The 12,140-nt window shown below is 40.8% G+C and overlaps 1 protein-coding gene across 3 annotated transcripts; it reads left to right on the forward strand.

Moving 5' to 3' along the window:
- The first annotated feature begins 350 nt into the window (after window positions 1–350).
- ccnb3 (cyclin B3) lies at window positions 351–6,257 on the forward strand. Of its 3 annotated transcripts, none has more exons than XM_042512443.1 (13): window positions 351–485; window positions 667–804; window positions 1,023–1,106; window positions 1,701–1,757; window positions 3,018–3,130; window positions 3,240–3,408; window positions 3,508–3,606; window positions 3,758–3,850; window positions 4,159–4,296; window positions 4,389–4,544; window positions 4,718–4,867; window positions 5,828–5,958; window positions 6,064–6,257. In XM_042512443.1, the coding sequence occupies exons 2-13, from the start codon at window positions 721–723 to the stop codon at window positions 6,131–6,133; spliced, it is 1,344 nt and encodes a 447-aa protein (XP_042368377.1). In that variant the 5' UTR covers window positions 351–485; window positions 667–720; the 3' UTR covers window positions 6,134–6,257. The 3 variants fall into 3 exon arrangements, with proteins under 3 accessions (XP_042368377.1, XP_042368378.1, XP_042368380.1); XM_042512444.1 differs by having other exon boundaries at window positions 670–804; XM_042512446.1 differs by lacking the exon at window positions 1,701–1,757.
- Window positions 6,258–12,140: the final 5,883 nt, after the last annotated feature.

Here is a 12,140-nt window from a genome sequence, read left to right on the forward strand (position 1 = left end):
ATGTTTGAAAATCCCTACATGCTCCTCCTCTAGGGTTCGTTGGATTTATACCCAAGGGAGCAAGGTGGGCGGGGTTTACTTATAAACTCATCTCAAAGATTAAATTTTTCAAAATCCCCTGACTAACATATGATAAAGATAAATGAAAAATATAAGAAAATACATTATTATTGTATAAACCTTTTAACGCCACTGCTTTGGTGATCAACAATTGTCCCGGGCGGAGCCGTTACATAGAAACTAACGCATCCTGGCAACGGCATCCGTAACAACGTTCTGATTGGTCCGCCCGGCTCAAATTCCAGCCAATGAGAGAGAGGCGCAGCAGATTTGGATCCGCAGCTAAAACACTTTGTTTGAGCTCTCGTCTACGAAGCAACACAGAAAACCGGGACTGTTTACAACTGTTAAAAAGGCTTCAAGCGCTTTTTTTTTTGCCTCTAAACCAAGCGACTGGATATAACGAGCAACAACTGTAATACACGGTAAGATAAAACTAAAGTTTGCGTATTTTTTTAACCTGATAATATCAATACAGAACAAGCTCACGTGTGGAAACCCCACTCGGTAAAAACAAATATTCATAAACTGAAGCTACTCGGTTTTTGTATCTTACTTGCAGATAATCCTTTTCAAAAAAACGACCCGCCTTTTTTTTGTATTCAGCAGACTAAAGTGCAGCCGCTGCAGAGTTTGTTTCGGAGGATAAAGGAGCCAGCCATGCCTGTGACGAGGGGGAAGAAACCCACAGGGTCCGCTGGGAGCAAGATACCCAAGCTAAATGCAACAAAGAATGAAAACCAGGTAAAATATGCACTTTTGTTAGTTTAAATACCCGACTTGCTTGCAGAGGAAGAGACTGTAAACAAAGCACACATGCAGCAGCTGCTCCTCGAGGCTGCAGCATGACACCCCGCAGTGCAACGTTTAAAAGGATCGAGATAACAGACTGAAAATGCAGTTTTGCAGCCTGTGCATGCACGTGATTGGTGTGTTTCTCATTTTCCTGTTTTGTGTTGCAGGATGAAGGCCCTCAGGTGAAGAGGTCCTCCTCCCCTCCCAATGGAGCCCCAAAGAAGAGGCCTGCTTTTATTGACATCACCAATGTAAGTCTTGTCTTACAGGTTTGCAGTTTTGGTACAGAGAGCGGCATTCACGTTCAGGGTTAGGGCTCAGTAACAGACAGACAAACAGTCAACAAGTCCACTTTATTTACTAAGTGTTCTGAAATGAATACAGCTATAACCAAAAAAATGCAATCTGCAGAGATAACATTCCTCCCTGCATATTTATATAGCTTATGTTCTCTGACTTTATGGTAAGAAAATCACAGTTTGATGAACATAATATGCATAATATATATTCTACTTTTAGTTATAGAAATGTCCTTCTGGCTGCTCTTTATTGTCATTTTATAATAGGAAAATAATAAAGAATTGCCAGAATGTGGATTTTTTTTAATGTGCATGAGGATAAAGGGCCCTTTAGTCAACATTTTGGGGATTTTATTAATTTAATTTCACCCTGTGTGGTCCTTTTTATACATTACAAGACAAAACTGTGCATGTGCCTTGATAATGAACACCACTGATGTCCCAAAGAACACTCTTCCAAGGTTTGATTTATTAAGATATGAGTGTGAGAATGTCACGCCATCAGCTGTGTTATTTGTCTTAACTGTTCGCTCCTCTTGACGCCAGGCTGTCGGTCAGTGTCTGTCAGATTATCGGCCCAACAGTGACGGCAGCTTCAGGACAGTAAGTGGGATGCTGGGTGTATCCAGATCTTTGATGGTGGTCACCATGAGTGGTAGTGAGAGGGGCACGGTGTTGAATATCTGTCATAATTGTGTAATGCCACATTTATAGTATCTCAGAAAAACAGCATACCTTTTTATTTATTTGTATAAATTTACTTCTACACAGAGCCTATACAGGTAGCCTAAACAAATTGTTTTGTGCACTTCAAACAGTGGCTAATAAATGTTGAACAAAAGTTACATTTGCTCAACTTACTCCAACGCAGAAAGGAGAGAAGAAGGAAGTGACGTTATGTACAACCATTTCATTTTTGATTAGGCCCATGTTCACAAGAAAAGGATTAGCTGAGATGATGTTATCAGGCGGACCAATAACTGTTGTTGGGACTGCGACGTGTAGTCACGCTTCTGAGGAGGTGCATGTCAGGTCATAGCTTCGGCTGCACATGTTTAATTCAACATAAACTGGTTTTTAGGTGGACAGTTGTTTCTCTGCATACATGCCCTGAATTGTGTTTTGTCGGATTTCTCACACGTAGTTTGTGCAGGACAGCAGAGAGAAAGTTTTGTGTGTAGGATTTAGTGGCATGTAGTGCCAAGCATGTAGGAGAGCTACGATGGCAGATTCACAAAAACGTGAATGGCCGTGTTGAGAGCCAGCAGAGCCAGGATAGATGGCCCGTAAATCCTACACCACTCATTAAACTACATACTTCAAACATTAACTCTGACTCTTATTTAATGACACATGAGCTGCAGTGTGTGTGCGTGTGTGTGTGTGAGAGAGAGCATATGGATAACAGACTCAGTGCCTCCCTGGGTTTTCGTGGGACGGTGTTTCTGGGCTCACAGTAGTTCTCCACTGTGGTGTGAATTGATGCACTCTACTACCTCACTTTGGTGTGAAACGAGCGCCGTGTTTGTTTGCCACCTTGTTGGCTTCACAGCAGCAGTTTAGGCAACTGTGAGGTGAACAGAGGCTGGAGTCGATGTGAGTGATGTGATGATGCCAAAATCGTGATGTTCAAGGTCTTTTTTTATTCAGTTTTGTACTTATTGTTTTCCTAAAAGACTTCTGGCTCTCATATCCCAGTTATTATCACTTATGAAGCACGACAGTTAATAAATGTCAGATTTTGGGCATCGTCATTGTATTTTACTTATTGTAAAGGGCTAAACATTTGATATTAGATAATAGACAAAAAGGGAATGAGAGGATGATTTAATAATCCTGATCTCACTTTGATTTTATTCACAGGCTCATAAGGTTCAGATCTGTCTTCCAGGGAGGAAGAAGGAGGCAGTGAAGAAGCAGGTGAAGAAACCAAGCGCCGCCTCAGTGTCTGCGAAAAATCAGGCCAACCTGCAAAAGTAAACAAACATGTTTTTACTCTGCTTAGGTTTCAGTTCTTGCTGTCTCTCCTTTAGTTGTCTCCTCAGCAGCAGATGTCTATAATTCGCAGCACATCTTCCTCCGCAGGTCTTCGTCTGTGAGCTCAGAGGAGGCACTCCCTGAGAAAGAGAAGACCGATGCAGAGGAGGAGAAGGAAGAGGAGGTGCAGAAGGATGAGGCAGCTCCAGTGGAAGAGCTGGTGGCTGCTGCGCCCTCTGCTGCCCGGGAAGTGCCAGCACACCTTCAGAGGCAAAAAGTAAAGAAAATGATCCAACCCAGAGAAGCTCCTGACCCAAATGTTCTGGAAAACTTCATCGTTTCATCATATTTTCTCATTTTCTCTCCATCCTTGTAGATCCCAGAGGAGTTTGACATCGACTCTGAGAACTCTGAGGACTGTTACATGTGTCCGGAGTATGCAAAGGACATCTTCGACTACCTGAAAAAGAGAGAGGTGAGCCAAACCAAAACAGTGAAACCAAATGGCAAAAGAAGTTTGAAGCACATTCTCAGGATCTAAAGTAGCTTTGGTTTCTGAAAAGGCTACTCAAGGGGCAAAATCTGTCTGTTTTCATGTGGTCTCTCTTCTGTTTTACTGTGTGCAGGAGAAGTTTGTCCTCTGTAACTACATGCCCAAACAGCCCAGCCTCAATGCAGAGATGAGAGCAATCCTGATTGACTGGCTGGTGGAAGTGCAGGTCAGTTTTCCTGGTTGCGTGCAGTAAACTTTTGTTAATACGATACATGTAAAGTGGGTACATTTAAAGTAAAATCATTGCTACTTTCAACTTTGAGGGGTTAAATTAAACTTAAACTTTGAAGCACATAATTACAAAAATCAAAAAAACACACATGTTGCCTCTCAGGGTGCCAGAAAACAACATTTTAGCAAAACAAAAGTTGTGTGTCGCTGACATGCCAGCTAATGTTACTGTAATGTTGCCTCTCCGTTTGTTTGTTTGTTTTTTTGCAGCATGTTGACGAGATTCTGTTTGTGTTCATTTAGGAAAACTTTGAGCTGTACCATGAGACACTGTACCTGGCTGTAAAGATGGCAGACCACTACCTCTCCAAGACTCCGGTCCACAGGGAGATGCTGCAGCTCGTCGGCTCCACCGCCATGCTCATAGCCTCCAAATTTGAGGTGAGGAGAACACTGAATCTCAAATACAGTAAATGATGGAATTTTTTCTGGCCCCTAACACCGTTTCATGTTTTATTTTGACGATCCTGCAGGAGCGGAGTCCGCCTTGTGTCGACGACTTTCTTTATATTTGTGATGATGCGTACAAGAGGGAGGAGCTCATCTCCATGGAGGCCAACATCCTGCAGGCTCTTTCCTTTGACATCAACATCCCCATTCCCTATCGGTTCCTCAGACGCTATGCCAAGGTGTGTGTGTGTGTGCGTGTGCGTGCGTGTGCGTGTGTGTGTGTGTGTGTGTGTGTGTGTGTGTGTGTGTGTGTGTGTGTGCGCGCGCGCGCGCCACAGAGAGCCCTTTGCTCGTCACAGTCTCTGGACGTCCGTATTTCCTCCTCTGAGTGTGTGCTGTGCTGTCTCTGCAGTGTGTGAGTGCTGGCATGGACACGCTGACTCTGGCTCGGTACTACTGCGAGATGAGTCTCATGGAGATGGAGCTGGTTCCTGAGAGAGGCTCGCTGCTCGCCTCAGCCTGCCTGCTGATGGCGCTGGTCACCAAAGACCTGGGAGGATGGGTAGGTCCTTCTTCAGCTCAGCAGCTCTTCTTCAAGAACAACAGCACCAACAGTTCTGGCACGAAACGTTAAACTTTGGCCGCTATTTGGTGTTTTGTTCACTGTTCAACATTTTAAAATGCAGACTTTTGAAACAGGGTTCCAGAATGTAAACTTAAAAATAAGACTTTTTAAGCGATGCAGTGTCGGTCGTTAGCACGAGGTTGAGCTTTGTCAGTCACATACCTGAATACTAGTAACCTATTAATTAATTATTAGTCAGTTTTATGTCCTGGCAGCATGTTTGCTCCATTAATAACTTTGCACAGTTTTTTTGCAACCAATGGTTGCAAAGAGAAAACAATTTCATCCTTGAAAGTAAGTGCTTAATTTGAAAGTCCTTGAAATTGACTTCATCTGTATGAACCCTGTCTTAAGCACTGTGTGTTTTTTTGTGTGAGTTAAGGTTACTTTTGTTATTGTGCCAAGTTTTTGATTCGGTACTATTGGATTTTGATGTCAAAATTGGCAGCGATGTAAAGCAGGGAAGTGAGATCTGAGGACAAGTGGTCGCAGGAGATGCAGGTGGAGACACATTCTAATGCCGGGTGTGGACAGACGGACCTAGAGCTGCGTGCTTGTGATCGTATCTAAAGATAAAACCAGCTGTTAGGCTCTGACTCCTCTGCTGTCCGCCAGTTGAGTTTACAGTTAAAATGTCAACTGTGTGATTTGGATGAATTTTCACTGCTGGACAAATGAGTTATCATACAGCAGTAGTTAAAGGGATGTTGGGGAATTTCTTTTGTTCCTGGGCTCACTCCAGAATCAGCTCTCATTTAGCAATGGTAATGTTTATGCAACATATTGGAAACTGCAGAGGCCGAGTAATGAAAGCCAAGTGATGATGATTGTGTTATATTTTTGCAGCTTTAAGGATTCAGCATGGCTAATGTCCATCTTGTTTCTGTTGTGCCGCAGAGTCCCATCCTGCAGTTCCACTCCGGCTATCAGACGTCAGATTTGGCGCCCGTTGTCAGAAAGCTCTACGAGATGCTTTTAGCTCCTCCGGATGACAAACTGAGAGCCATCAGAAACAAATACTCACACAAGTAAGTCTGGTTTTCAAAATAAAATGGTTAATGTAGATGAAAAACACAAGTGGCTTAATATCTTCAACATTTCAGAACATTGATCAATTATTTGATTTGTTTCAGGGTGTTTTTCGAAGTTGCATCCCTGCCATTGGTCAATGCTGACATTTTGGAAAAAGCTTTATCTCAGTGAGTCGTTGCCTTCCCCCCAAAATAAATTCTTTCTCATCTAAATTGAGTGGAAATATTTAAAAAAAAAAAAACAAAACTCAAACGTGTATATAGTTTGTTAATATGTTTAATATTTATACATGTAGTCTGGCTGCTTTTTTTTATATTATTGGAAATAAATCTTTAAGTCAAATTTGAAGAATTTTAATGTGGGCATTTGTTAAATTTTGCCATTGTATTATGTTGAGGTTTATTATGACTTTTAGTGTTACATTTGAGTTAACAAGACATTTTTTTTAAATTCATAATTTGTAAGCCCTGTCTTTGTGTTTAAATTGAAAAGTAAGTTTTAAGATAATGTTGAGTTGGGAAAATGCTGACTTTTACTGATAAATTACTCACCTGCCCACAAGTTTTTATAGGTTTCCTCACAGTGTTAAAGTTAGCAGGCATGCATGTGTGTTTTCCAAATGTTGTACAGCGTTTATCATGTTAATATTACTATGCTAATTATTTGTATAAAAGACGACCGGATGAAGCGGTGCTATTTTTAAATGGCTGTCATGTGTACTCTTAAAATAAAGATGCGTTTTTTTTTATATGTTTGGCAAAATGGCTGTAAATCATTTGGGTTATATGATTTATTTATTTATTTTTTTTAATTGTGTGGATGTAACTTATTTTCATTTGGCATCAATGAAACCTGACATGCACAGGATGTGATTATGATGTGTGGCCACTAGATGTCAGTATTGAAGCATGTTTCTGCCTGTGTCAAACTGAGGCTTCACAGTTTTATATCCAGGCTCAGATGCTTCTCTGCTGGTGCTGCTGAGCCCAAAATTAGATGGTTTTGACATGAGATCAGTTTCTCTTGAAAGTCTCAGACAGAATAACTGAAGTCCTTTTGGGTTAATTGATTCTGCAACTTATATAATCATGCCTAGTTGAGCTTTAAGGTTCATTCTTAACTTTTGAAACATTTGCCATAAAAACCAGATTTGGTGATTGTTGGGACAGTGGAAAGACTAATCGGGAAGGGCTTTGTGAGTTTCATTTTGTTTCTGTTGACTTTGAATGAAGTGTGTTTTACGAGGATAAAATGACCGTTTATGTAGATGCAGTCTGGTGGGTAACAGGTACCAACTGTTAATCTAAGTGTCTGGCAATGTTATAGGAAGGATCCATACAGAGATAGCCTTTTGTTAAAGAGTAAGATCCTCCCAGAAATCAACATTAACAAAGCCACGAGACCATTTAAATAAACGGGAATTTTAACACTGTGAAACACTTAATTCAAAGTCGTCTGACACAAAAATAAATCTCACAAAAAACATCTCTGTCTTTCCTGTGTTGCAACGATCACAGACTTTGGTTGCAATAAACTCTTAATCCACCCAGTTAGATGTGAAAATATGCTGGCTCTACGGATGCTATAGTTACTTTTTATTTTCATGGAGTTTGATGTGTTTGGCAATGGCAATTTCGGGGATGTTTTTAGTGAAACAAATTGGATTTTGTGCTTTAACAAACAGGTCTATGTAGGAATCCTTTCCATAATGATCTGAGCCTGTCAGCTGCTAAAACAAGCACTTTCTGGAGGGGCGTAAATTTACGGTGCACGAGCATTTACATTGCAGCCTGTTTTGTTGCTATGGGCTGTAATGCTAATGCTCAATTCAGGACAAATTTCAAAAAAATCTGTTTCATGACAGTGCAATTTATTTTCATTGTCTGCAATAGGTTCATCTGTAATGTAATTTTTACATTTAAATCTTGGGCCTGCAGCCAAACTTTGACTCCTAGTAGCAGTTTCTGCAGTCAAACTCTCTCAGGAGGCTTTCCCCCCAAAATCCTCAGATGGCAATCAGCAGTGTAGCAGTTGGCCGGCTCCTGCTCTTTAGAGATTTGTGCAGATCAATAAGTTGACCAGATGACAGCTCTGATTCTTAAATCCCCCCTTCTGCTGCCTCGTTCTACAGAAACCTGCTGTGGCCGAGTGACAGTCTGGGAGAGGGAGGTAAAAGGTGTGGAAATTGATTTTGTGTCGTCAGATGGAACTGGGACAGACCGCTCAAAGTTTCACCCCTGACCGCGACAAAGTATAAAACTATCTTGTTTGGCAATTATCCAGAGAGGAGACATGCGAAATATCATGTTTGCTGACATTTATTCACAGACATTTTCTTTTAGCCACCTGGGTTTCTGCTCAGTTTTCCCCTAACTCATTCTCTCGTCTTCTACTTCAATTAGTGGTTTCCCACATTTCCCAGAACAGCTTTCAACAGTGAACTTGGCACTTGAATGGTAATGCATTCAGCTATGGATTTCACATCTAAGTGGCCCCGGTGGAGGAGGTTTCTCCAGGCGACAAACAGCGAGTCTTGATCCTTGCACAACAACATCCTGACGTTGCGTTGCATCATGGTTCTCTTCCTCTGAATGATGCATTTCTCACTTTATAACTTTTGAACTGCAAAGTCGTGAGTCTTTGAAGCACTTCTTGCTCTGAAATTCCAATGATGTAAAGGTTCTACATGTAACTTTAGTGTCCCTTTTTAGCCAAGTCCCCCCAAAAATGATACATCTGCCTCACGAACGCCAAACAGGCATCTTTATCCCTGAAAAATTCTCACTTTGAGCAGTTATTGTCACTAAAGCAAAGATTCTCAACCTATTCTTCTAGGATTTTAGGACATTTCTGGGATTTAGGAAGTTTGTAGGATTTAGGATGTTTTTAGGATTTTAGGACATTTTCAGGATTCAAGGCTATTTCTTGGATTTTAGGACATTTCTCTGATTTTGGAAAATTTCTTGGATTTTAAGACATTTCCAGGATTTTAGGACATCAGGGGCTTACCTGCGACCTCTGCCCGGGAGTTTGGGGGATCTTCCACAGGCACTTTTTTTGATAACAAACTGTATTTTGATGCCGTTTTAAAATTCTGGCGCCTTATGTATACTGTAACAATTCCCAAAATAACTTATTTTTGTTGTGAATATGAATATGGTTGGGGGGCCCACCTGGCACTCTGGTGGGCCAGATTTGGCTCACGGACTGTAAGTTGAGTAATGGCCATAGTGCATAAAAAGGCACAAAATTGAGCTTGACTATAAAAAAGCTTTGGATGAAAAAAAACTGAAACAGTTTTACCTAATAAGGATTTTCTGAAAGTTACATACAGAACTTAAATTATTTTTTTTTCTTTACAAAATCCAACAGTGTTTCTGGAAATATGGTAAGAATTGATATACAAAACAACACATGGACCCAGCTGGCAGAGGAAGAGTTTTTGGAAGAGCATTTTTCTTGTCCTTTTTCAAGGACACCTTGATGGTGGCTGACGGAAGATGCTTTAGTCAACTTAAATACTTATTTACCTGCACAGATTTTCATCAAACCAGCAACCATCTGGACCAAAGACCACATCTCTAACCTTCAGTGCATCCTCTGTTTTAAAGATCTGAATCGCAGGAACAGATCATTAAAAGAAGGAGGCTTGCAGGTGACTAGAGAAAACGTAGTGACCCCGAGTCTCACAATAGGCCTGACTCAATCATAAACTCATTGTTGTTAGCGTGCACACACATACACACACACACACACACACACACACACACACACACACAGATATACAGCATATGGATCCCTGCCAATTCAATTCAGTGGCTATCATCTCCCACAAACACCCCACTCCTGCATCTGCGCCTGGAGACTTCTGAGCCCATTCTTCCTCTGTTATTCACGCAATCAATTAAAGTGATTGATTGGCTGCATTGTGCATGTGTGTGTGTGTTTGTGTGTGTCTTCCCCCCCTAGTTCACTCAGAGCCACAGATCCCAATAACTCATTCTGATTAAAGTGTGCTGGTGGAGATACTGCCCACTCGCTCGGGGCAGATAGGCATCTAAACCGGCGCTGCCAACCTGCATATGAGCTATTGATCATCGGTCGGCCGGGAAACGGACTTTCACTCTGTTAGCTTTGCACAATCACAAGGAGATGGCAGCTTTTCAGTCTCTGGTTCTCACTTCTGAGATGCAGCTGCTGTTCAAGGCGTCTGAGCTGCAGAATAAAGGGATAGTTTAGTTTGGGGGGATTTTCCATTTTTCTTACTTCTTCACAGTCATATAAAGTCTCTCCAGGTCTCTGCAATGCAGTTTTGAAGCTTTAAGAAGTTACTTGATCTCAAAAATATCCAGGAATTGAGCTGAGATAAGCAACCATTACAGCTCAAACTTCCAACTGCATGCAGAGTCATGAGTTTGTGTCTGGATACAGTCCCCTTCAGCTCACAGTCTGGTTCCACCATCACAGGCCACTTGTCCAATTTGTTCTAAAATTCAAATAATGATGTGCCCACTGAACCCAGTCAGGAAAAATGGCCCCAAAATGATGACAAGCATGTTTGAAGTAAGTAGATTTACAGATAAAAACTCTTGAACTGGCATATTTAATTTGACATAAAAGACACTGCATTAATGGCTTACAGCAACATACTGTATCAGGAGTGGAAGTAGCAGAGTACATTTACTCATGTTTCTGTTACAAAGTCATTTTCTCTGGGTTTTTTTCAGTAATATAAATACAGCATTTTTTAAAACTTGTACTTAAGTACTTCTAAAAATAAGTCCTTTACCAGTGGTGAAAGAAGTATTGAGATATTTTTCTTAAGTAAGCATAAAAGTATTCCATCATAAAAAAAACCCTGCATTCAAAATCTTACTTAAGTAAAAGTACAGCAGTACTTATAGTAATCCTTGTGCAGAATGACTCCACCTAGTGTTGTATGTATTTTAGGCTATATATATATATTATTGGAAAATGATTACTATTCTGATTACACTGTGTTACAGTGGGAGTAAGTAGTTGCAAATAATTAAATGATTGTGAAATGTAACTGTAATCTATTACAGTAACTGAGAAAAAATCTGTAATGAAATATTACAGTTACCAGTCTTTTTGCTAAAAAGCTTTTATGAAAACAATATTTATTCTGATTCATTGCATCTTTTCGTCATGCTTTATTTTGGTATATTTTCTGACATTCATAAAGCCGGTCAGCCATTTTAAGCTGTTTGTTTTTTAGTAGGGATATTTTAAGCACTTTTTCAAGGTAATTACCTTTTTATTCCTCTATTTTATTCAATCAGATTAGATCAAATCAAGCCAATTTGTTCTGGTTTTAAATGGTTAATGGGCTAATTTAGTCCTAACCTGAAGTACCAAAGGGGGCGCTGTGCATCAACAAGAGGAAACACCATTTGCCGAGGAAGCACAATTCTTCACAACACCGCAGCCAATTAAAAAACACCTGACTGCTGCAGAATCACTGACCCAGAAGTCACCGTCGACCATTGCGACTGTTAGTGGTTTTTTTTTTGGTTGCTTCTGGTCATTAACTGGCCCAGTATCCCAGGATGTGAGAGGTTCAGCATTACTGGAGGTACCTGACATAGTAAAAAAAAGTTCGTATCCGTGATTCAATGCGCCAAACCAGACAAATCAAACACCTGCGGCGCGTGAGGTATACAGTCTGTGCGCGTGAGGAGCAGCTACATAGCGGCTAACACGCTAACTGCTAGCCTAATTGCGGATTTTCTGCCGTTTTCTCGCGGACTTTGTGATTTCTGCGTTTACTGAGGAGCTTTTAACCTCACTGAGGTTTTTTTTAAGGACTTGCGGGCTCTGTTTGAAAACTTCGCAATGGACTGGATTTTATTGTGGACTGAGAAACAAGGAGCAAAGAAGTTCAGTCTGGAGCAGATACTGGAAGACATGGAGTCAAACAAAGCAGTTTAGACAGGTAAGTTACAGCTGTCATGAACAGTAACTTTGTGCAGCTCTCGTTTTTTTGCTTTATTTGTGTTAGTTTGTGGCTGCAGCCGCTGTTGTAGCGTTTATAGTATTGCTACATCTTTGTTGTCAGCTTTGGTGACATTTTATTCTGCTGCGGAGGCTTAAACAGGTGTCCGGTTGCACCTGCGGTGGTTTTATTTGTTTACAGTCATTGTTGTTTAATTAGTTT

The sequence above is a fragment of the Plectropomus leopardus genome, chromosome 23 (genome assembly GCF_008729295.1).
Source record: "Plectropomus leopardus isolate mb chromosome 23, YSFRI_Pleo_2.0, whole genome shotgun sequence".
Taxonomy (NCBI): Eukaryota; Metazoa; Chordata; class Actinopteri; order Perciformes; family Serranidae; genus Plectropomus; species Plectropomus leopardus.